We start from the raw sequence: 26527 nt of genomic DNA on the forward strand, positions 1-26527 counted from the left end.
CAAAATGTATTCTCGCAGGACAGGGGACAGATACATGTGGGATTCCTGAATAAAGAGCACCATGTCGTCCGCATATAGAGAAATTCCAACAATGATTAAAATTTAGGGCTGAGTCCCTATGGCGTTGACGGATCAAGCAAGCTAGTGGTTCTAGTACAATGGCAAATAAAAGCAGCGAGAGCGTGCAGCCTTGCCTTGTGCCTCTATGTTTGCTAAATGGCTTGGTTGTAAGACCCCCCCACTCGGACTCTCGCTGACGGGTCATTATATAGCAACTGTATCCAGCGTATAAAAACGAGTGGAAACCCCATGTGCTTTAGTATAAAAAACATATATCGCCATTCTATGGAGTCGAATGCTTTGGCCACATCCAACATGACAGCAGCCGCTGGCAGATCTGGATTTAAAATATGTAACATAGCGAACAAACAGCCACATGCATCAAGCTAAAAACCGGTCGCACACTGGCAGATTCTCAGAATCTGCCCCTTTGCGACTGGTATTTTTGCATTTGGGATGCATCATCCCAAATGCAAAAATCGCAATTTAAGGAATCTCTAAATTGAGATTCCTTAAATTGCGATTGCATTTAAGGAATCCCAAATTGAGATTCCTTAAATGCAATGCATCAAAGTAAAGAAATTAGCGATTTCGCTAATAGGAGTAGCAAATTACCATGAAGTTGAACTTCATGGTAATTTGCAAAAATTCACAAGAATCCACAAGTATTGGAGGCAACATTATATCAACTACAGGCGATGGCGGAGTGGCAGATGGATTCATTTCAGTAGGGGGGTCTGGTGATGAACAACGAAGCTCTGGGGTAATAGAGAGCCGCCTTTCGGTCCGTTGTATTTCTGAGGTAACAACACCCAGGGCCTTTGCAACATTTTATCAATTGAAGTCACTGGCGGCGGTGTTGCTGCCGGTAGCAAACCCCTGGCTGCATTTTTCTTTAAGTTGCAAGAAGGTTTCCCCATAGTTTTTATCTAACAAAGAGACTTTGGGGGGGAAACACACCTTAGCGTTGACTGCTATATAGTGCAGTGCAACACCCCAGTTTCCGGAATAGACCAAGTAGCACAGTTAATGATATCTTAAGTTTGATAAGCCCGGCAAGAGTCCCCAAAGGTAGCAACTCTCTACCCCTATGATAGTAACTAAAAACGATTTACAGTTAACGAAGTACCTTAAATAAATTCCACGTTCCCACAAGGGGAATAGTTACTTGCTGTTTGATGGATGATCCATAAATATCACCCAATAGCGACCCTTTCTGTGGGTTGTGTCCTGTTGGAGAGCCAAGGGATATGGCCCTGCCCTGCCTCTTCCTGTCACTGACGGGCACGGGACGGGCCCGCCCTTGGCCCGGGCAGCACCCAGGCACGTCCGCGCGCGTTCCGAGCTGCGGGAGTCCGGCGGCGTTTTAATAGCGCCTCCTGGCGTGAGAAGGTGACATCGTGAGCGGGCACCCCCGGGAACTCTTGGAGATGGAGTCAGTCCCGGGCTACCCCTCGTGGTGTATTGCGGCAAGGAAACACCGGTGGAGCTCCCGGTGAGCTCCGAGAATGATGAAGGTTACAGCGTTGGCAGGGACCCGCGCTGCGGGAGTCCGGCGGCGGTTTAGTAGCACCTCCTGGCACGAAAAGGTGACGTCGTGAGTGGCGCCCCCGGGGACTCTGGGAGAAGGAGTCAGTCCCGGGCTACCCCTCGTGGTGTATTGCGGCAGGAAACACTGGTGGAACTCCCCGTGAGTTCGGAGAATGATGAAGGTTGCAGCGTTGGCCTTCAACTAAGGCCCACCAACAAAGATGAATGTTGCTTCATAGCCACTTCACTCCAATGGAAACAAACTCTAGGATCAGCAGTCTGGCTCTTCAACACGTGCCACACTAGGGGAAGGAGGTTGACAAAAATGAACTTTTTGTCTAACTGCCTCCAATTAGTCTGTACACATTCTCTCCTTGTTGGATTTGCTACTAGGCTTGCAAGTCAGATGCTATGAGACAGCAGAGAGCCTACTCATGCCTATCATCCTCAATGACTGTCCCTTCAAGCCTCTAGGCATCCTGCTGTCAAACTGAAGTTGCAGATGAGGGTAGGAACAAGAAGACTATGAAGTCAGGAATGGTGCCACCATTTGTGACACAGGACAGGCTATTCTCCTTGGAGTATGCCTTTTGTCTTTATTATATTACATGTTTATTTTGGGATACTAAGACTGAAAATGCACATTTCTTCAAAAGACAGCTAACGAATGGCAATATGCGCAATGATTAAAATTACATTTACTTTACCTTTCATAAATACATTTCTGATAACATAATGGACAATGGTGAGGGCAAATGATTAATGAGATTCTGGAGCTGAAGATGTTGGCATACAATTATGAATTTTACCATATTTGCCACTCAACTTGCCAAATAATTAGCAGATTTCACCAAAAAATATGTTTCAAACTCAAATTCAAATGGTCGAAAACACTTCTGCCAGTTTTTTTGCCATTTAATTTGTTTTTGAAACATATTTTAGATAACCTTGATACATAATTTATATAACCATGCTGCATAATCCTAGTGTTCCTGACAATAATACATTTCTGCAGATGGGTTTGTGGCTTTTTTTAATATGAGGACAAAACCCATATTTCACAGAAAAAAATTAAAGGTTTTCCCGTACTTTCTGGTTTTCATACGAATGCATTTTTTGTTCAATAAAAGCACCGAAGCATGCAATATATATATAACATTTAATTAGGGGCCAAATATGTGTTAGTTACGAATAGATGATTTTGTAGGCAAAATTATTCTACCTCGGCAGGAATAATTGTGACAGCCATACTAGAACAGCTGTGGCAATGGTATCCTTATGTTTAGTATGCCCTAACATGAAGGTATCACTTAGAGAGGCAAACCACTCGTCAAAATGGACAAGAGGCCTTTTCCTGCCACAACAATCCACCACATCCAGTCCTGGCATCATTTTATTCAACCTGCATGACATCTTCATCCTGAGACAATAATGCTCAGTTAATGTTAAAGTGGGAGAATGCACTAGGTGTTATGGGCAATTAATTACCAGCCTAATATTCATTATTTCTGTTTAAATAATTATGTTTTACTTTCTCTCCATTTCCAGTTTTATTTCCATTATAATTACCTAAAAGGAATATATGCTCCCTAAGACGCTATTTTTAATACGATATTCACTTGAAATAACACTTGCACACTTATTCGAAGATGAGCTAGACTCACAACTGCCCAATTAATCACAGAGAGGCCTCTAGGCCATCCTAGACACCATTGGCTGGCAAGATACAAGCTGGAAATGAAAGAATGCGAGAACGCAGACCTCCTCCATATACACATCTAGAATCTGTAACTAAATGCCCTTCAACATCAGAACTGTTCTTACCCTCCTTCAATTCAGAAAATAATTGAAGACCCACCTCTTCAATGAACGCTACGTTTCCATACAGTATAAACGTGTAAATGATTATAAATCATATTCTCAGCACGTGAGCGTTTCAGGCTTCAGTGCCCTCCAGCTTGGATCTCACCATATAAGTACCATTACTTCCACTAGAAGGAATTCTTTGTTTCCCACTGCACCATTTATTTTCTGGAATATGTCTTTAAAATCTCCTTCTCCTAGCTTAGTGGTCATTTCTATATTTAATTTGATATATTTGTATATGTAGATGTAATGCATCATCTATGCTTTTAAATAATAACTTTCTCTCCAATCGTGATTATAGACATTGATGGGTATGCAGCCACTTTCTTCAAACAAGCATTGGCATAGCCAATAGGTCTCTCATATGCAAGAGCTATTGACTTTGCCAATGTGTTTTAGCCATGTTGTACACCAGCGTGGCTGCTGTTCAGCATGGCTAAAATTAGTGGCCTAGAGGAGAGTGGCAGAAAGTGTTGTGTATTGGAGTGGCATAGAGTGGAGTAGTGTTGTAGAGTGGAGTGGCAGAGTGTTGTATATTGGAGTGGCGTACAGTGGGGTGCCGTAGAGTAAACTGGTGCAGAGTACATTGGCGTAGAGTGTTGGAGAGTAAAGTAGCCTAGAGTACAGTGGCATAGAATTCTATGGTGTAAAATCCAGCACTGTAGAATGAAGTGGCATAGATTAGAGTTGCATAATAGAGGGCAGTCGCATAGAGTGCAGCAGTGCATAGAGGAGTAGAGTAGCGAGTCATAGAGTGCAATGGTTCAGAGTTACTGCAGTGGCATAGAGTAGTGCAGAGCAGAGTGGCAGAGAGTGGTGCTGAGTAGAATATAGCGCCATTGAGTGCAGTGGGGAAGAGTGGAGTAATGCAGACTGCAGTGGCGTAAAGTGGAGCAATGCACAAACGAGTGATGTAGAGTGCACTGACACAGAATGCAGTAGTGCAGAGTAGAGTGGCGTACAGTTCAGTGTTGCAGAGTAGAGTGGTCTAAAGAGGTGCAGATTGGCATAGAGTGCAGTGGCAGATAGTGGTGTTGAGTAGAATGCAGGGGCGCTGAGTATTGTGTTGTATTGTAATTTTATAAAGTTTTATATAACGTGAACCAGATCCCGAGGGACATCAGAGGGCTTTACAGAAGGATGAAAGGGAGAGTAATAATCCAGTAACACTATCAAGTAAGAATGCCAAACAGCATTTATATAGCGCTTACTACCCCATACGAGGCGTCGAAGCGCTTTTTTGGTGAGTAGCACACTACTCCGGGACCCATAGAGGATTAGTGTTGAATTAGTATAGTGAAAAATGCAAGTACATTTTAAATGGTGGATAGGTTAGTTAGTTATTTAGATTTGGAATGATAGCAGAAGGATAGAGGAGGAAAAAAAGTTTGTATTTATATAGCGCTTGTTACCCCTGATGGGATGTTGAAGCACGCTATTCAGGAAGTCCATAAAGGATTCGTGGTGAATTAATATGGTGAAATATGAAAGTAATTTCAGTGGTGGATATTAGTTAGTTATTTGGAGTGAGAAGGATAGCGGAGGGATAAAAGGGGAAGAAAGGTTTGCATTCATATAGCACTTGTTACCCCTGATGGATGTTGAAGCGCTTTTCTGACGAGTAGCAGGCTACTCCGGAACCCATCAGGATTAGTGTTGAATTAGTATGGTGAAACATGAAAGGAATTTTAGTGGTGGATATGTTAGTCAGTTATTTGGATTGAGAAGGGTTGGGGAGAGGTAGAAAAGAGGGAAGAGTTTAGAAAGGTTTTTTTGGGGGATCGGTATAGTAAAAGAGGTGTCAGATGATGCAAGGAGGGATAGAGTAGGAGAGAGTCTAGAAAGGGTTATTTTAGGTATCATAGTAGTGGTATGGGGTTTGGATAAATGAGAGAGTGGATGTAGAGGATATATTGATAGATGTATTGGATGAGAGATAGGGTAGTACATTGGAAAGAGTAGTAGAAAGAAGTTTGAGATGAGTCAGGAGGTTGTGTTAGAGGATATATTGAGTGAAGTATAGGCTGAGAAATAGGGAAGTGCATTGGAAATGCTAAATTAGAAGAAAGTGATAAATATATAGATACATAAGTACATTGAAAGTATATAGATTCATAAAGGAGGAATGTATATTGGGCAGCATTTCTGGCCCTGGTCCTGGTCAGTCTCGAACAGGCTCAGACAGACAACTGCCCTTGTCCTCTCCGCCCTTAGCCTCAATGCCCGGGCAGAGACGCCCTAACCCTGGCCTTTTATAGCCCTAGTAATCAGGTGACCCCGTCAGCCCTAACACTATCCAATCACAAAACTAGCCCTAAAAATCTTGAACCAATAGGAGACCCAGACCTTACAGCCAATCTTAGCCCTAGTCCAAGCACCCAATCAGTTAAAAAACCCTAAACTCTACGTCCAATAGAGGCCCTAGCCCTACCAGTTGCCCCAACCCAAGTCCAAGCAACCAATGGCACACGAAGCCCTAGTCCCTACTTCCAATAGAAAGCCTAACCCTACTCTAAGTCCCACAACTAGTCCAGCAACCAATCACACCAGAAGCTCTAATCGCTACTTCCAATTAAAGGTCTAACCCTAGCCCTAGTTCAACCCTAGTCCCAACAACCAATAACAAAGGAAACCCTAGTCCCTACTTCCAATTGAAATCCTAACCCTAGCCCTAGTCCCAACCCTACACTGATTGAATCACAGACCCATAAACCAATCGGAACATTCAAATACCCAACCAATGAGGACACTAAACCTAATCCAATAGAAACATCAGATACAACCACCAATCAGCGTCGTAGAATGCAGTGAAGTAGATTAGAGTGGTGCATTGCAAAGTGGAGTGGCTTAGAGTGAAGTGGCGCAGATTGGAGTGGCATGGAGTGGAGACGAGTAGAGTAGCGTGGCGTAAAGTAGAGTGCTGTAGAGAGCAGTAGAGTACAGTGGTACAGTGGCATAGAGTGCATTGGTGTAGGGTGGAGTGGCGTAGAGTGAATTGTTTCAGAGCAGAGTGAAATGGCGTAGAGTGGAGTGGTGCAGGGTACAGTGTAGTGGCATAGAGCAGAGTAGCATAAAATGTAATGGCGGAAAGTGGTTTAGAGTGCAATAGCATAGAATGCAGTGGTGCAGAGTAGATTAGAGTGGAGTACAATCGACTGGCGTAGAGTGCAGTGTTGCAGAGTGGCATAGAGTGGAGTTGTGCAGAGTAGATGGGAGTGGCCTACACTAGAGTTGTGTAAACTGCACTGGCGAAGAGTGAAGTGGTGTACATTAGTGGTGTAGACTGCATAAGCATAGAGTAGAGCGGAATAGAGTAGAGAAGCGCAAAGTGGCATTGAGTGGAATGGTGCAAAGTAGAGTGAAGTGGTGCAGAGTGCAGTGGTGAGGAGTTGTGTATAGTGGGGTAGTGCAGAGGTGTGGAGTGAAACAGAAACGAGTTGAGTGGCGTAGAGGGGAGTATGCATGGTGTGGTAGCACGCTGTCATTACAGACAACACATTTTCTATTGAAATGACCATTACATTTGAACAGACATACAGTTTTACTAATAAAACAATACAGTGCACAGACGAGAATGTGTGGAAATGGCATCACATAGTGTAATTATTTGTTTTGATCATATTTAAGTATTTGTGTACAACACACTTTGGAATTTTAAAAAAATGTGCTTAATTTGTGTTCCTAATTCTGACATATTCTGAAATACATGCACAGTTCATTTAAAGTTGTGAGCTAGAAAAAACAATCTTTCTTATCCCCAGAATCCAGCAGGATTGTCATATAAATTCTCTCACTTTTAGGTTTAAGTATTTTTATTAAGGAAATACAGCAGTACAGCAATGTAAAACAAGAAAAGGACCAGGCAATAACAGATAGCACCTAGTATGAGAAATCAATGCTGATGTAGTCTCTAGAGTTCACCGCCACCCTCAAGGTTCTACAGTCTGAACTAAGCAAGAGCCTCTATGGGTGGCACCCTCGAGCATTGTAGTCGTGCGTCGACCAGGAAGCAAAGAACAATCCCACTGTATTTCACAGTTAATGTAACAAACTACCCCAACAACCCCCTATTCCCATCCCCTTCCCTCCCCCCCAACTCTCAGTCCGGTGCTGCGCAAGGAAGTTCTCGGAAACACATAAGCCCTTTCCCATCATGTTCCCAACGTGCGTGCCCCACTCATCCATTCCCCACAGGCCTTTTAGGTGATCGGTGGTGTAAGTCTAAGGAGTCTCAGGTATCTGGGGCACGTAAGCTCCCTGAATTCAGTGGCCAATAAAGTATGGAATGGCTGCCACAGCTCCGTGAATTGGTCCATCTCCCCCGCCAATGTAAGCGAAAGTTTCTCCATGCCCAGTACATGCCACAGCCTATGCAACCAACCCGTGATCGAGGGAACAGTGGGAGTGCGCCAGTGTATTAGAATGTTCTGCACAGCGGAGCCCAAGGCGATGGCTATGTGTCTCCCTCTCCGGGATTTCAACGGATACATCAAGGCATTAGGCAGGCCCAGTAGGGTGTATGCTGGGAAACGAGGTAACTCTATGTCAAAACATTTATCAATTTCATCGAGCACCTCCTTCCAATAATCCAGTAGCAGGGGGCATTCCCATAAGATATGCGTCAGTGTCCCAGTGTGTCCACAAGCGCGCCAACATGTAGTGTCTAAGAGCCTGTTCATTTCGTGCAAGCGTTCGGGAGTGCGGTACCAGTACGTCGAAACCTTGGTGAAGGTTTCCGTGAGCCCCACATGATATGCAGAGTGTCGCGCTCGGTATGAGATCTGCTCCCATTCCTTATGACTCAGCGTCCTCCCCAGCTCCCTGTTCCACCTCTCCCGGCCAGGGTTATAAATGTGTACGGTCGGAGGCTGTAGCATTTTATATAGATCCGATATGAGTTTCGCATCTGAAGCACGCGTCGCCAACCATCGCTCATAGGGGAGCAGGTCCCTGTCCGCTGCATCCCGCACCTGTGGATGTAGCGCCCAATGTCTGACCTGCCAATATCGCATCCTGTCCGCCTCCACCAGCTGGTAACTCTCTTTAAGGCCCTCAAAGGGGAGGATCCCATCCTCTCCGTACACATGGAAAAGCGCTCTGCAGCCTTTCTCCCGCCAGTGCGCAAAGGCACCCGGTTCTGTCCCTGGCGTGAAGTCTGGGTTGTCCACAATAGGAGTGAACGGAGATGGGAACGAGGTAAGCTCGAACCGTTCGCAAGTGGCATCCCAAACCCGTAACGGAACCCTAGTGACCTGTGAGGCGTAGAGGTTCGGGGGTCTGTGCTGTCTACGGAGGAATGGTATTTCCTGCAACGGTCGACCCGCCACCGCCTGATCTTGGAAGAGCCAGTGCTTATCCGACTCCCATCTGCTCCATTCCACCAGGTACCTCAGTTGAGACGCCTGGAAATATTTGTGAAGGTCAGGGATTCCCAGCCCCCCTGCCTCCGGCGCTAGGGTCGTCAATGTTCTCTTCATCCGGGGCTTGCGGCCTTGCCAGACAAATTGGGATAGAGCCGTCTGCATCATCCTTATCCAACCCTTAGGGGGTTGCAGCGGAAGTGCCCGGAAGAGGTATAAGATCTGTGGTAGCACAGTCATCTTCAGCGCCGCTATCCTGCCCAGCCACGATATCGTCCCCTTGTTCCATCTCCCCAGTTCCTCCTTCACCTTCCTGCCTAACGTCTCATAATTGACCGCTATCATCGCCGGCAGTGTGGGAGCCAGCAAGATACCAAGGTAAGGCACATGGTCCCGCGACTACCTTAGTGGGTAACGCCTCTGCAAATCTCGTCTCGTCCCAGGCGTCAGGGAGATATCCAATGCCGTGGATTTCCCCATATTCATCTTGAACCCGGCCGTTCTCGCAAAAGCCCCGAGCTCTTCCATACACGCGGGCAAAGCCCTCTGCGGATCCTCTAGCGCAAAAATGACATCATCTGCATACAAACTAACCGTGTGGGTATAACCCCCCATCCGCACTCCCGTAGCATCCGCATTACATCTCACTCTCTGGGCAAAAGGCTCCATGTAGAGAGCAAAGAGTAGGGGAGATAGTGGGCACCCCTGTCTTGTGCCGCGGTCAATATTAAAGCGCATCGATCCACAGCCATTGACCCGCACTGCCGCTGACGGGAACTTATAACAATTAAAGACCATGCACCTAAACTTCTCCCCTATACCCATTCGAGCCATCACTCGCTCAAGATACGGCCAATGCACCCGGTCAAACGCTTTTTCGGCGTCGACCGATAGGAGCATCCTCTCCCCAGGGATCCGTGACGCCTTCTCCATTACATGCACCAACCGCTTAGTGTTATCCACCGTCTGCCTGCCGGGTATAAAACCGGACTGGTCTGATTCAATCAGTCCAGGGAGATATTGCGCCAACCTCGCAGCCAATATCCCTGTGTAGATTTTTAGGTCAACGTTTAGGAGGGAGATCGGTCTGTACGAGCCACACTGGGCCCTGTCCTTCCCCGGCTTCGGTATGACCGACACCGTGGCATGCAGGAGATCCGGAGGGATAGCGCCTGGGCAGTCAAAAGAGTTAAACAGTTTGGTCAATATTGGAGCTAGGGTAGTGCAAAACGTCCTATAGAAGAGGGTGGTATATCCGTCCGGTCCCGGAGCCTTCCCGAGTTTTAGCCTAGCGATCGCCGTGATAACCTCTTCTATCCTAATCTCCCGGTCCAGGTAGTCAGTCTGTACTTGAGCTAAGGACGGGAGAGTCACTGAGTCCAGATATTCATCAGGGTCCCCAGTCACTGTACCGTCCTCCGCGTAGAGCTCAGCGTAGAACTGACGAAAAGCCTCAGCTATATCGGCGTCTTCCGAGACCGTGCGCCTGCCCGGCACCGCAAGTTCTTTGACTCGACGGCATTGGTGTGCAATTCTGAGCTTAGCCGCTAACAACCGACCACAGCGATCCCCCCCTGTGTAATAAGCGTGTTTCAGACGGAGCGCCGCGTATTCAGCCCTATCCAGGTCTAGAGACGACAGAAGTTTCCTCGCCGCCTTAAGTTGTTTCCAGATTCTAGGCGCCCCCGTACGGTGATGCACCCGCTCCAATTCCCTGACCTTGTGCGTGAGTTCCTCCCGCTTAACTTTCCGTTCCTTATTTTCGGCTGCCGATACTGATATAAACTCTCCCCGTAAAACCGACTTAAGCGCTCCCCATTGAGTTGCCAATGTGGTCTCGGGGTTAGCGTTGTGAAGTTGAAATTCAGTCACAGCCTCAGTGATACGCTGCACCACAAGTTTTTTGTGCAAGAGGGTGTCCCGTAGCCGCCAGACTCCGCACTGCACCGGGGTCGATGGGGGCAGAAAGGTACCCGAGACTGGTGCATGATCCGACAGGGAGATGACCCCGATCTCAGAGGCAGAGGCCATGTCCCGAACCGGGCCAGAGACCAGCAAGTAGTCTAGCCGTGCGTATGTTTTGTGTGCGTGCGAGAAATAAGAGTAGTCCCTATCTGCAGGGTGAAATCCTCTCCAGAGATCGTGCAAGTCAAGTTCAGCTAAATGCGTTTTCATGGTGTACGACAGTTCCCCCGTCTGTGGAAAGCGCTGTGCTGATCTGTCTAACGAGGAATCAAACACCATGTTCAGGTCCCCTCCCAGGATGAGATGTTGGTCAGGGGATGCTGTGACGTCTATCAATGTGGTGCGGAGGAAATGTTCCTGACGTTCGTTTGGGCAGTAAACCGACCCCACCGTGAATTGCAGGAGCCCCAACTTAAACCTGTACGCCAGTAATCTCCCTTTTTGGTCAGCCAATTTGTGTAGCACCTCACCCCTAAAGGATTTAGAAACCAATATAGCAACCCCTGCTGTTTTAGTGGTGTGGGAAGAAAAGAACTGCGTGGGGAAGGAACGGGACCGCAATCTATGACAGTCACCCACCAGCAAGTGCGTTTCCTGTAGCAGACAAATGTCAGCCTGCGTGGCCTCTAACAATGAGAGAACTGCCCTTCGTTTAGTGGGGTTGTTTAGGCCTTTCACATTCAAAGTCACTACTTTCAAACCAGCCATATCAGATTAATGGAACCTCCCAGCACTAGACAAGCAAAGGCGACAAACACCGACTTCTTCTGCAGATCCGCCCTTAATGTCTGGCTAATCTGAGCGAACAGAACTGAGACACCGGACCGAGCTACCCCGAACTCCCCCCTCCCGGATCCCAAGACCCCCGGACCCCAACTCCCCGACCCCTGTCTCCCCTTCCCCCGTCCCCCAACATGAACCTCCCAACCCAACCCCCGTAACCTTACATAGTTCAAATAGTCCCAGGCCTGCCCCTTACGGACAGGTCTGCGGTGATTTACCTTCATGGGCGACTTGCCACCAGCACCCCACCCTCGCAATCCCGCTCCCGCCCCCTCCCCAAGCCAGCTCCATCAGTAATGCATTGTCAATCTCCCCCCGGAGTCCAGTTATGCGGTCAACGCCACTTCTCCCTCGACCTCTGAGGTCTCATGTGCCGTTCGAATTGCGTCCGCCATTCCAGATCTGACCGCAGGTGAATCCGGCCTCCGTGAGGCCCCTTGTGTTCTGCGTCTCGAGACTCTCCGCCAGCCACCGCCAGATGAACTCCTCCTCCTTCGTGGTGTGGACGACTCCTCTTCCTCTGCTGTGATCCCTAAGACTTCGCAAACATCTTGAGGAGACCGCAACTGGTGCGATTCCCCGCTCCATCGGAATATTAGGCGAAATGGGTGCCCCCAGGAGTAGGGCGTGTCGTGTTGCCTTAGGAAGTCCGTCGCAATCTTGAATGCCCTGCGCTTCTGGAGCGTGGTCGCAGCGAGATCCTGATATAGCGCCACTTGGTGACCTCTAAATGCTATTGATTGTGTCTTCCTCGCCTCGCGCATAATCCGCTCCTTTAGCGGAAAATCAGGAAGGAAAGCCAGTACATCCGGCGGAGGCCCACTCGCCCGCCGCTGCGGGCCCACTCTGTGAGCTCTATCAATCCTGATAGGGAAATCCGCAGGTTCACCAAGGACAGTGCGAAACAGGTCCTGCAAATAGGCCGCTATGCCGGAGGGCTCCTCTGTAGACGGCACTCCCCGGACTCTAATGTTGTTCCGTCTCGCTCTGTTTTCCAGATCCTCATTGTGTGATTGAAGGTCTATGTGTTGGTCCCTAAGGCGGAGTACCTCCTGCTGCAAGTGCGTAATCTCATCATCCTGGCGCTGCGTGGAGCTCTCAACTGCTTCAACCCTCTCTCCAAGTCCATCTACCTCCCTGCGCAGTTCCCGCACTTCACCGGCCACCTCCTTCTTCAGCTCCTGAAAGTCATCCCTCAAAGTCCCGAACAGGGACTCTAAAAAGGATCTGGTGACCGGAGGCTCCCCGTTGCTCCCTCCTTGAGATCCGCATGCGCCTCCCGACGGTGTCGAAGTCTTGTCTCCTTTGCTGGGCGGTTTATTGAGCATGTCCGTGAGCGTGCGACTGCCACCCTTGCCGCCCTTTTGCCCGGCCATCCTCCTCACCGTGCCGCTGCTCGTGTGCGAACCCCAGCTGCCCCCAGCCAATCCGTACTCTAATCAGGCTGGAGTTCCTGGCATGCACCTGCGCGGACCTCCGCTTTGTGGGCCGGTCCGAGATGAAAACTGCGACACAGGTTCGGGCCCCCGGCTTCCGGTCACTCATGGAAAGCCCCGCGCCATTCGGCCGCCGATGGTACTCCACCGCCCTCTCAGTGAATAACAGGCTTTGTAGTGGTCCCCCGACCACGCCGGTGTGAGAAGTCTCAGACAGCCGCCACACTCAGGGCAATGTGGGCTCCACTGGGGCCCCGTGTCTCAAAGTTCACTCCCAGCCCACTCCTCACCTCCGTCTCCGAGGCCGTGGCAAGCTCTGACCTGGGCCCTGCCCTTGGCCCCTCGGCTCCGATGCTTCGACCTGCCGCACCCCGGCCGCAGTCGCAATCTGCGGGCACCAAGGATCCTCCACCACCGGCAGCCGTCCCTGCGAGAGGGGCCTGCCCCGCCTTGCCACTGTTCCCTTCCGCCTCTGTCTCTTGGGCCCGGTGGTGCTGCGGCGTCAGCCCCGCACCGATGTTATGCCCCTCAGACTCCGGTGCCGCCCGCGGTAAGTCCGCGATGCCTTTCGCCCCCCAGCCGCGTTCAAGTAGGCAGGTGTCGCTAAAACTGTAGGATCTCCCCGGTGCAGTGCTCCGTAGGCCCTCGCTCCACCGAGTAACCTTCACCCGGTCCACCCCTCACCTCTGCCGGCCAGAACTGGGGGGTCGGGGGCCAAGGCCCCGCTCCGTCGCCGTCCAGCTGCCACACCTCAGGGTTCGCTGATCAGGCCCGGTTGCGGTGTCTACCGTGCGCCGGGACCTCTGCCCTCCGGAAATCCGCCCCGGACTGTGTGCTGATGCTGGACGCTCGCGGCCTTGGGCCTCCGCCAGCTAGGCCGCTGCCGCGGCCTCAGGTAGATCTTGGGGCGGAATCAGGTCCAGAGCACTCCTCTTCGCTGGAGCAGCGGCTAGGGCGCCCCCGGCCCGGGCCCACCGACCACCGGACCCCCTGTGTACCTCCGCCTTTCTCAGGGTATCTCACCAGGGTCCAGCCTTCCGCTACTCCGCTCCGGCGGCGGTCCGTGCCTCTGCTCTCCTCCGGCGAGGCCGCGGCCTCGCGTAGCTTCTGGGGCGGGGCCGAGACCGGTTTGTGCCGCTGGGCGTCGGGCCAGGTCTCCTCTAGCCCCGGTGGTCTGTACAGCAAAGCCGCCGGCGTGCGGCCGGACTAATTCAGGCCCGTCTCTCCGTTCTCTGGGTCGGCACCGCTACCGCCGGGTCTCCGATGCGGCCCGCACCGTCACCCTCGCTCCGTGCTCCAGCGGCAAAGGTTTCTGCCGTCCGCTCCGTGGCTCACCGGAGGACCGGAGTTCCGCTCAGCAGTGCCTGGAAGCCTTCTCGCCCACACCCGGTCGCCTGGAACGGCTAGGGGGGAGAGAAGCGATGTTTAGGGCTCAGGGCCTAGGCGGGCGCGGGAGCTCGGGCAGAACACGTCCGTTCACTCCGCCATCTTGGCCACGCCCCCAATTCTCTCACTTTTAAGTCAGAAAAAGAAAAGTAAACACTAAGGTCCCTTAGAAGCCAACGCCTGACATTTGACTTTGGTCTTTCAACGCACAGCAAATGTGACAAGATGAGGACATAATTTACAGGCCTCTTTACAGAAAGGCAAAACACACAAGATGATTGACGGAATGTTGCACAATGGCAAAACATCACCCCCAGTCACAGATCTGGGTTTAATCAATCGTTATTTTTCTCACCAAGCCACCTCAGTTCAGACATGGCCATATGCAAATCAGTCTTGACCCTGTGCCTCATGGGAACAGTCCAGCCGGAACTGCCAAGCCATGTCTTCCCTGGACCGGAATCAAGCATCCTAGGACCGGTTTCTGGCTATCAGCCGTCTTCAGCCAGGATAGCTTGACTCCAGTGGCCTGGTGAGCAAGGGACCCACGTCTGGGCATACCCTTCCCACATAGGGTGACCAGCAAAACACACAAGATGATGGACGGAATGTTGCACAATGGCAAAACATTCACCCCCAAGTCACAGATCTGGGTTTAATCCATCGTTATTTTGCTCACCAAGCCACCCCAGTTCAGACATGGCCATATGCAAATCAGTCTTGACCCTGTGCCTCATGGGAACAGTCCCGCCCGAACTGCCAAGCCATGTCTTCCCTGGACCAGAATCAAGCATCCTAGGACCGGTTTCTGGCTATCAGCCGTCTTCAGCCAGGATAGCTTGACTCCAGTGGCCTAGTGAGCAAGGGACCCACGTCTGGGCATACCCTTCCCACATAGGGTGAACAGCAAAACACACAAGATGATGGACGGAATGTTGCACAATGGCTTGGTGAGCAAAGTAACAATGGATTAAACCCAGATCTGTGCCTGGGGGTGAATGTTTTGCCATTGTGCAACATTCCGTCCATCATCTTGTGTGTTTTGTTGTTCACCCTATGTGGGAAGGGTATGCCCAGACGTGGGTCCCGTGCTCACTAAGCCACTGGAGTCAAGCTATCCTGGCTGAAGACGGCTGATAGCCAGAAACCGGTCCTAGGATGCTTGATTCTGGTCTAGGGAAGACATGGCTTGGCAGTTCGGGCTGGACTGTTCCCATGAGGCACAGGGTCAAGACTGATTTGCAAATGGCCATGTCTGAACTGGGGTGGCTTGGTGAGCAAAATAACGATGGATTAAACCCAGATCTGTGCCTGGGGGTGAATGTTTTGCCATTGTGCAACATTCCGTCCATCATCTTGTGTGTTTTGCTGTTCACCCTATGTGGGAAGGGTATGCCCAGACGTGGGTCCCGTGCTCACTAAGCCACTGGAGTCAAGCTATCCTGGCTGAAGACGGCTGATAGCCAGAAACCGGTCCTAGGATGCTTGATTCTGGTCCAGGGAAGACATGGCTTGGATGTTCGGGCTGGACTGTTCCCATGAGGCACAGGGTTAAGACTGATTTGCAAATGACCATGTCTGAACTGGGGTGGCTTGGTGAGCAAAATACCGATGGATTAAACCCAGATCTGTGCATGGGGGTGAATGTTTTGCCATTTATTTTTTTATTTATTTAAATTTGTAACGCGCAACAGCTACCCGCAGTGGGTTTCCCGGCGCCAAGGACCGACTCAAGAAGGAAAAAAGGATAGGCATACTGAAACTAGCTGATAGCAACATCTCATTGATTGAAGAGCAAAGTTTTGAGTCCTCTACGGAAACGAAACAAATTTGTTTCAGATTTTAAAACCGTGGGTAAGGCATTCCAAAATTTTGGGCCAAGGTAGGAAAAGGACCGACCACCCATCTTTACAAGTTTAAATCTTGGAATAGTGAAGTCACCATTCGTTGAAGTTCTCAAAGTGCGGCTTGGTCTATACGGTTGTACTAGGCTCTGTAGATATTTTGGGTCCGAGCCTTGTCTAATATTAAAAAGATGACACATGGCTTTAAACTTGACACGGTTTGGGATCCTGAGCCAATGCAAGTCACGCAGTGCATGTGAGGCCGATGTTCTCCTCGGAACGTTGCGGAGAAGTCGAGCAGCCGCGTTTTGTACAACTTGCAATTTGTTAATAGTTGAAGAATCAGCTCCGAGATAAAGAACATTTCCATAGTCCAGGCGAGATACCACCAACGCCTGGACTACAGTTCTTTGAGTAGAAGGGGGCAGCATCCACAAAATTCTTTGGAGCCATCTCAGAGTGGCAAAACAGATGGAGGCCACCTTAGTGGCCTGCTGCCTCATTGAGAGCTTGTCATCAATGAGAAAGCCGAGGTTACGAACTACGGCTTCAGGCTGGGGAGTAGGCCCCATGTCACTGGGCCAATGCTGGGGACCCCAAAGATCTTTATTCTTTCCCAGTATCACCACCTCGGTCTTGTCCCCATTGAGTTTAAGGAGATTGCTCTGCATCCACTCAGCCACACGAGACAGGCCAAACTTCAAAGCAGAAGTCTTATTACAGTCACTATTAGAGAGAGAGAAAACAATTTGAGTATCATCGGCGTAGGAAAATAGTGTCAGCCCAGCGTCCGCCACAATAGTGGCCAGGGGTCTAACATAGATGTTAAATAAAAGAGGAATAAGTATGGACCCCTGGGGGATGCCGTACGCCGATGAACAAACTGCAGATGCAGCTTTCGCAGAAAAGACCTGGAATGTACGCCCACTTAAAAAGGAGGCTATCCAGGCCAGCGCCGGACCATCCACACCCAGGGAGCGGAGAGTTGCCAAAAGAATAGGATGGGACATGGTATCGAACGCAGCACTCAGATCCAAAAGGATGCGTGCAGATGTTTCGCCGCGATCGATACCGTGCCGCAAACTCTCCGTCACTCCAAGGAGCGTGGTCTCGGTGGAATAGTGTGCTCGGAAACCTGACTGGGATGGATGGAGAAACCCTAAACTCTCAACAAAATGACTTAACTGGATATTAACGTGCCTTTCCAGGATTTTAGAAAACATAGGCAACAGGGAAATAGGTCTAAAATTAGACAGGCTGGAAACGTCTGCCCCAACCTTTTTTAGGAGGGGAACAACCATCGCGTGTTTCCATTCCTGTGGGACATAACATTCAACTAACGATGCATTAAGTAGGCTCATGATTACACGACGAGAGCTCAGATCCAACAGCTTCAAGACTTTGGCCGGCAAAGGATCTCGGTGTGAGCCAGATCTGACACTGTTCAAGCAAGAAAGAAAAGAAACATCATCAAACAGCTGCCAGTCCATAAGCTTCACCAACGAAGAAGATGTTTCCTCCAAGCACGGTATTGATCCTAGCTGGGATGTGTTCGCCGTAGTCAAGGAGCTCAGGGAATTATTAATACGCTCCACCTTGGCAATGAAAAATTCTGATAAGGAATTACAATGGGCTTCATCCAAGGCAGGGGGAACCGGAGTCGTGTCAGCTCCTGTTAGTTTCTTAACCACAGAAAAGAGTATCCGGGGACAATTCAGTGCTTTCGTCACCGTATTGGCGGTATGGGCTGCTCGCGCTATTTTACATTTTTTGTGGTACACTTTAAGGGCTTCTTTATAGGCTGATTTACGGGAGATGGAATACGAGCATCTCCATTTCCTTTCAAGGACCTTACAATTAGCCCAAAGAAGCTTCAAGTCATCTGAGAACCATGGCGCAGGAGGGCGATGGGACAAAGAATGCTTAGGCGTCAGGGGAAGAAGAGTATCTGCGGCATTCCTTTATCAATGTGATACTGCAGTGTTTAACTTAGATACAGACTTATCTGATTCCGGAAGAGTATTAAAGAGGTGTTGGTTAAACTTTGTAATATCAAGATTACCCCACCGACGTACCAGCTCGTCCTTCCCCTTACCGCGGTTGGCCATAATCTTAGCATAAGGCAGGGAAAAATGGACGGCATAATGGTCCGACCATTCCAGCGGACGGGCACTCAAGGAATAATCAAATTGTAAATTAGAAAGAAGTGGGTCTAACAGGTGCCCAGCAGAGTGAGTAGGTCCTGAAGTACACAGCAAGATGTTAAGGGCTTCCAGATCAGATATAAAGTGTTTACTAATAGTACAAAGAGGGTCTTCTAAATGAAGATTTAGATCACCAAGAATGGTGAAATTTGCAGCCCTCAAAGATAGTGAAGCTATTGCTTCAGCAAAAGAGGTCGCCCAGGTATGGGAATAACCAGGAGGACGATAGACCAACAGACCAGATAAAGTAAACTGAGGACTGATCGCTAATTTAAAGAGAGCAGCTTCACATCCAGGCAAAGGGAAGGCTTCGAGCTTACAGCTGTAGCTGGATTTCAAGATTATCGCGATACCCCCCCCCCCCTTTGCTGGTGTCTCTGTCCTTCCTTACCATGACATAGTCATTAGGAACAGCCATGGCAATATCTGGCCCACAGCTCTCGTGAAGCCAGGTTTTAGTAAGAAACAATGCATCCGGCCTCTCGTCAACTATAAAATCATAGATGTTAAATTTATGTTTAGGAATGGACCGACAGTTAATACTCCAGAACTGGAGTGGAGGGCAAGTAAAAGATGCTTTAGTGCCCTTCGGTCTACCCCACCTATGGGTGCGTTTCATGGCCTTGCATCTGGTCATTTTTCTGGTGGAAAAACCACAGCCAGAACAGTTGAAATAATGAACTGGCAGAACACAAGATGCACAGTGCGTAAGTAAAGGGGGTCTCAGAGAGTACAAAACCTCACCAGTGTAGGTAAGTACAGTGGCTTGATAGGTGGGAGTATCCGGAGTAGGCGAAAGAGTTATGGCCCCTGGGCCCGTCCAGGCGAGGACGGGCGCAGACGGGCAAGACTCAGGCTCGACTCCGGCGTGAGTACGGCGCGCTCGCTGCACGTATACATGGCAGGTTTTTATAGGGAGCTGTCGATCACGCCCAAGCACTAGAGCGCTCACAGGATGGCGCCGCCACGCTTCCCTATCCACCCCCAAGATGGCTGCCCAAACGAGGAAAACCGGCTAAAGACCCGCTCAAACAGCGGTGGAAATGCCTATTAAAGTGCAGGTATGCGCTGTTACTAAATTAAAAACAGGGGCTAAGAAAATATTCACGCAAAATAAAAAATGGACAAAACGAGGAATAATTAAAAAACTATTGCAGTCAGCAGATACAATGTCTCAATGCGCAGGATGCAGAATGCACAGCGTAGCGTTAGTGTGGCATTAAAAATACCTTATCCAGGCCATTGTGCAACATTCCGTCCAACATCTTGTGTGTTTTGCTGTTCACCCTATGTTGGAAGGGTATGCCCAGACATGGGTCCCGTGCTCACTAAGCCACTGGAGTCAAGCTATCCTGGCTGAAGACGGCTGATAGCCAGAAACCGGTCCTAGGATGCTTGATTCTGGTCCAGGGAAGACATGGCTTGGCAGTTCGGGCCGGACTGTTCCCATGAGGCACAGGGTCAAGACTGATTTGCAAATGGCCATGTCTGAACTGAGGTAGCTTGGTAAGCAAAATAACTATGGATTAAACCCAGATCTGTGCCTGGGGGTGAATGTTTTGCCATTGTGCAACATTCCGTCCATCATCTTGTGTGTTTTGCTCTTTACAGGAAGGAGCACTTCTGAAAGAATACAAGGGGAGATGGTATGAAAAGGCTTTACTCCTTCAGAGGAACAAACTCACTCTGGACAGCCTAAAACAAATAAAGCAAGCAAATAGAAATCCACAAAAGTGAGTTACAAAGCCAATTGTAAGCAACAGATGGAATGCATTTTCAGGGAAGCTTTCTGAATGTCACCAAGATGTCTATAGCAAAGCAGACAGTTGTGGTCTCTGGTTCTAAAAAGAAAATCAGACTTCTAATTTATCGTAATTTGGTGGAAATGTTTTTTTTGAATACAGGCTCGCAACTCATAATACGTTCAACAGCAGGAGTAAATGATTGTCAATCCAAATACTTTCCTGTATAATAAATATATATATATATATGATGTGATCAAGGTCACTTGCTGACCGAAACTCGTTATGACATTGGATTTTCAATAAAAGCGGAAAAAACAAGAGGAGTCTTCATATCTACGAGGTGAAAGGGCGCTTTTGATATATATCTCCACAAAGCGAAATCTGGCATACACAAACAATTCAGACAGGTAGTAGTCCAACTAGCAGGCTGAGTCTCAGGAGTCCCACTCCGACTCTGTTAGAAAAGTCAAAAAGTTCCCCTGGGAACTCAATCGCCCTTCACTTTTCTGCATCAGCAAGGATTTTTCAGCTGGACGATCCTGCTGGTGCAGCCCTGACTATCCAGCCAGAGTCTCCAAGAGTATCTGTCTGGCAGGCATGGCGGCTGGCTCTGGTGAGTATCACACATGTAGCTCTGCAGAAGTCATGAGTGGGTGTCCTTGGACTTTGAACTTCACCCACAAGGGGAGGGTAGAGATGTGAAGAGTTTTGGAAGCTTCTGGTTCCAATCCTCAGTCGGTGCTCTGGCCTCTCCTCGTGACAATGGCATCAAAGGCTATGATGCTTGTCTCTTTCTGGTGCCCCCTTCTGGCAGAGGGGGTCGCCACCTTACACACGGCACACAGGCAACGGCCTGAGTGACAAGGCTAACTAAACGCCAACCGCCTTTAGCATAAGGGCTTGCTGACTTACACACTGCACACAGGCGATGGGCTGATTGACACGGCAAACCTCAAGGCAGCCCTCTCTGGCACACACAGGGTCGCCGACCTACACATAAGTGACAGCATAGTCGGCATGGTAAACTTCACGGTGGCCCCCTCTGGCACACAGGGTCACTGACCACACATGGGAAATGGCCCAATCGGCACAAAAAACATCACTGGACCCCCCAGCATATGGTGTCCCTGACTTACATTCCACACGTGGGTGGCTGTCTCATCAGCATGGCAGTGATAACGAGCACAGCTAACTGCACAGCGGCCACCTCTGGCATATAGGGTTGCCTGTTTGAACCTACACACAGGCAATGTCTCAATTGTTATTGTAGCCATTTCCTCAAACCTGGCTACAGGACTCCAAATGCCAGGATCCTTCACAGGACCTTGCTCCCTTCAGCAATCTCCTCTTCCTCACAGGGCACAATTTCCTTGGCAAGCAGGCAGGTACTGGTGCTATAGGCTCCAGAGGCAGGTGGTCTTGGATGTCCCTGATTGATGTCCCCTCAACCAGCTGGTAGTCTGGCAGGCCTTAGCCCCCAGCACTGGTCACAGGCAAAAGTCTTGCAGAGCTTCCACTCCTCGCGCAGCCCGTCTGACTGCTAGACAGTAGACAATTTTGGGGAACTTGCGCTCCCCTTCTTATTATCAATTTGCAGACATCAAATGTGATTTAGGGTCTGAGTATTTAAAGTGTTAAAATATTTAAAGGGCTAAAGTGGACTACAGCACTCGCTGTGCCACCCACTAAAGTAGCACTGGAAAACATGTCTCAAGCCTGCCACTGCAGCCTGTGGTACAGCTTTAAACTGCCACTTAGACCTGGCAAAATAAACCTTTTGCCAGGCCTAAACTTTTGTTTTTAATACTAATAAGTCACCTCTTTGGTTGGTCGTAAAGGCTCATGGGGCAGGGTGCATGGCATTTAAATAGTATGTCGTATATATTTAATGCATTACATACCCTGGTAATAAACCCCCAAAGTTGTTTCTTATTGTGGCAAGTCTAGCATCCCATAGACCAACACTAGTTTAGCTTATTACACTTAATATGTGCTCAAATCAGTTTGGGAGCAGATAGGAAAATACTTTGTCCACTAATTTTAATGGTAGCTTAAAATCTTCTTGAATGGTAAAGTCGGATTTTAAATTACTGTTTTGGAAATGCCACTTTTAGAAAGTTGGCATTTTTCTGCCACAGCCCAATGTGCCTTTCTGCCAGTGTCCAGGGTCTCTTGACGGTTGATGGCTCCCCCACTGGGAAACATGTACAGTGAACCTGAGTATAGATGGGAGTGGGTCTTCCTAATAGGATGGCTTGGGATGGTCTCTGCTACTGCCCTGATCGTAATTCAAAGAGTAGACTGGGGCTGTATCCAGCCCTTCTTAAAATCAGAAGAAGCCAATCCAGTCACTGGCAGATGCAGCTCACACCTGGGCCTGCCTGCCCTTTGTTTCACTAGCCAGGCTGGAGTTAACCCCAGGTGAAAGAGAAGAACTGACCAGAACCCGTCAAAGGTGGTGTCCCCAACCCACAAGTTGGCACTATGCATAAATGTAGCATCCCCAGAACCTGAAGTCAAAATACTCCTGAACCTCAGAAGATTCAAAAGAATGACTGCCCTGTGGTCTGAAGAAGGAAGAGTGGACTTGCTTGCTTTGATCCCATGACCCCAGAAGTGACTCCAGGTGTCAGTTGTCTGACCTCCTGTTTGAGTTACAGAGACACAGCAAGCTTCCAGAGGCATTTCCTGCTTTCCAGCTGACCAGATCCAACTGAACATGACCTGGTTCTCTTTGCTTGCCTCTGTGGAATGATTCCTGTCCCCCATGTACTGTCCTCAAGGTCCTGGACCCTTGGCTGAAGTCATAGTGTACTTTTTCCTGCTTAAATTAAGGTTTCACTGGATACGGCGCACAACGGCGCTGGGCCTCACATCGCAACACCGCTCAGCTCCTGATTGGTGGCTTCACATAATCCAACATAGAGCCTTGCATCGCAGCACCATGCATACGCCACACCAAAGACAGAAGGGACAACTCCCAGCGGGCCGAACCTGATCCTGTACTTGCCCTGCACTTCATTGCAGTTAGCCTGAACATGTGACTTGGTCCTGGTCTGACACAACCAGATTCCTGCTGTTGGTGCTTTGTGTCTTTTGGTATTATTTTTTAACCTTAGTCTTTAAAACTCATAACCCCAGTTCTATGGATTGGGTTTTTGTCATTTTGGTGTCATTTTGTTTATTAAAATGTACTCTTTTTCGAATCTGGATTTATTATTTTGTTGTGTTTTCACTGTACTACTGTTTGAGTACTGCATAAATACTTCACACATTCCCTCTAAGTTAAGTCAAACTGCTTTTCTGCCAAGCTTTCTTAGGCTTAAGAACAGGTTTATTTAGTGACTTTTGTGGTTTACCATGACAAGGATTGTGATGGTTATTTAAAGTGGGTTTTGACCCCCTTCAACCAATAACCCAAATTCTTAAAGCAGGTAGTTAAGAGCTCCCCTTAGTAATTTGCATGCTTGTGTCTACTCATATAGGTTGCATTACATCATGTTTGTGATCTATAAGGGTCTGCAAACAGGGAGGTCTCATCAGTTATGAGGATTAGTCCTAACAGGATTGGCTTATTTCTTGCCTTTGCCCAGTTAGGAGGCAGTAAGTGACCAAAGGCAGTCTCCACTCATGCCCATTATCTTTATTGTTCTCTTTGTATGATCAGGTTTCTAAAAGTGTTAAAACTGCAGACTAAACCGAGGACCTGCAAAGCAGGCTCTTTTCTCCTTTCTCTGGCGAATTTGTGCCTATGGTAAAAGCAGTATTGATGGACAGACATCGATCCCCATTTAATGAACTACTCTATAGGTGTTCTCATCATCATTCTACTTATTCCAAAAACATTACTCAGCTGCAATCCGGAAATCAGATATATGAATTGTACGTATCAAGCGGTCTGCATTTTATTTTACATTATTTGTGTTTGTATGGCCTCAATCAGCGGTACAGTATGAAAGTGCACAGGTGGTAAAGTATGAACTATGTATAGCGCACTCTGTAGGATGATTCACTTCTAGGCACGCGGGTAAAGGCGGTGCACTTCGAGTATTTTGAATGCTTATCGTGTGCAACAGCGGAAATACAGTTGTTACCCTAGATAAAACAAGGGTGGTGCAAAAACACCTTTTCGCATCAGAAATCCTGTCCCTCAAAATCAAGAATGCATTGATTTTGCGACACCAATAACAAAGCCTGCGCTTGTTATTGGTATATAAGATTATATTTGCAGCTAAAATTGCTGAAATGCCCTCGTGAAGGAGAAAGATTAAGGGCCACGCCTGTGCCCACATGCCTCAGACATTTTAATTTCTTCTTAAGAAGAAAACACAAGGAGGAAGGCAGCGAAATGCTGAACGGAAAGAGCTTTTGCCTTTGTGCGCGATATTATTTACTGATGGAAAAACAAGAAGAAAGCTTGGCCCAGGGCATAAAAAGCAGTCGGTGGATACCTGTTCTTGTGCCTCCATCTCCCTGTGCTGCATCTTCATCTCTGCGCAGCGGACTTGATTGTAGCTGTTCTCCACCGCATCCTGCAAAACCTAGAACAGAGATCAACACAGAACAGATTATTTCATTGATTGGTAGAAAGCTGTAAATAGTTTCAAATGCAAAGAAATCCATAGGCTAGACGCTAGCCAAGGAAACATTGTCTCTCCTTGTGTAATCCGTTCAGCATTTATTTAAGATAGGTTTTCGGCCTGCTCCCTTGATCGAGCTGGCATTGTACTTCCCTGAGTGGCATTGCTGTGGACGGAAATCGGCGTCCATTAAAATGGAAACCTGGTCACTGCGCGTGTCTCTGCCTGTTCATGATCTTCATTGTTCGTTTGGCGAGAAGTGGCGTCACCTACAACTCTCCCTCCCCACGCAGAATGTGACCTGAGGCCCTTGAGTCTCCTATAGCTCACAGATATTCATTAGCTGTGGGCTCAATGGGGTCTCCTGAAGGGTTGGCAACACCACTGCACTGCAGGGCTCTGTGTTACGCCTATGGTCAGGGTTGGCCTTTGGCATGGGCCAGCAGCTCCTCAATCCCATTTGGTCTCAAAACGGTCTGTTAAAGACTTTGTAATCAGTAGTCGAACGAACCACCTACTCACTGCATGGGAACAACTGATCACACCGAACACCATGATGAACACCATCGACTCGGGAGCACCCATCCACCCCTGTCCCCAATAACTCTTCAATCCTGGAAAAGACTAAATCAGCTTCCTATTCAGCACCATCCTCAACATCTCAATAACCACAGCCACCGTCCCCGATGAGTGGAAAGACACAGAGGTCAGTCCTCTCCTCAAGAAACCCACAGCAGACCCCACTGAGCTCCAGAGCTACAGCCCCATCTCGCTACTCCTGTTCCCCACCACAGTCCTGGGGAAGGCCATCAAACTCCAACTTACCAAACACCTGGAGAAGTGCAACCTACTGTGCCCTCTCACAATGAGGCTTCAGAACCAACCACAGTAACGAGACAGCTCTGATGACATCTGCACCTTAATGGACAGAGGATAATCAGCAGTCCTGATCCTTCTTGACCTCTCTGCAGCTTTCGAGACATCTCCCACCACACACTCATCAAGCGCTTACACCAGGTCGGCATCACAGACAACACACTCAGATGAATGGCATCCTTCGTTGTGGCAGGCACCCGGAAGGTCCGACTACCTCTCTTTACATCACAAGCCAAGCACAAAATACATGCTGTTCCACAAGGCTCATTCCTCAGCCTAACACTCTTCAACATCTACTTGGCAGCACTTGCAGACATTGTCACATCACACGACATCTACATCATCTCCTACGCCGACAACACCCAGCTGATCCTATCGCTCTCAGCCGACCCCACCACGACAAAGACTAACTTCCACGACTGCATGAAAAGCGGCTCAGCTTGGATGAGGGAAAACTGCCTCAAGCTCAACGTGGACAAGACAGAAGTCCTCATCTTCGGCAAACAAACTGGCCTCTGGAATGACTACCGGTGGCCTTCACAACTTGGAACCACTCCCAAGGGAAAAAGATCAGACCCTCAACCTCAGCATCATCCTCGACAGCGAACCATCCATGAAACACCAAGTCAATGCCGTCTCCTCAGTCTGCTTCCACACGCTCCACAAGATTTTCAAGTGGCTACCCATCAGCACCAGGAAGATGGTAACGCACGCCCTCATCACCAGCTGACGAGACTACGGCAACATACTCTGTGCAGGCACCACCTCCAACCTCATGCATAGACTTCAATCGATCTACAACATAGCGACCAGAGTGATCCTCAACCTGCCCAAGAGAACCCACATCACCCAGCACCTGAAGGACCGCCACTGACTTCCAGTTCAGAAGAGA

General features: G+C 48.8%; 1 protein-coding gene across 3 annotated transcripts in view; it reads right to left on the minus strand.

Annotated features, from left to right (window-relative positions):
* CEP112 (centrosomal protein 112) overlaps positions 1 to 26527 on the minus strand; it is a 2313552-nt gene that overhangs the window by 138441 nt on the left and 2148584 nt on the right. For all 3 annotated transcript variants that reach the window (XM_078654309.1, XM_078654310.1, XM_078654308.1), the window contains one exon: positions 24631 to 24720. In XM_078654309.1, coding sequence (XP_078510435.1) covers positions 24631 to 24720 — 90 coding nt within the window. The remainder of the gene's footprint in view (positions 1 to 24630; positions 24721 to 26527) is intronic.

The sequence above is a fragment of the Lissotriton helveticus genome, chromosome 7 (assembly GCF_964261635.1).
Source record: "Lissotriton helveticus chromosome 7, aLisHel1.1, whole genome shotgun sequence".
Classification (NCBI taxonomy): Eukaryota; Metazoa; Chordata; class Amphibia; order Caudata; family Salamandridae; genus Lissotriton; species Lissotriton helveticus.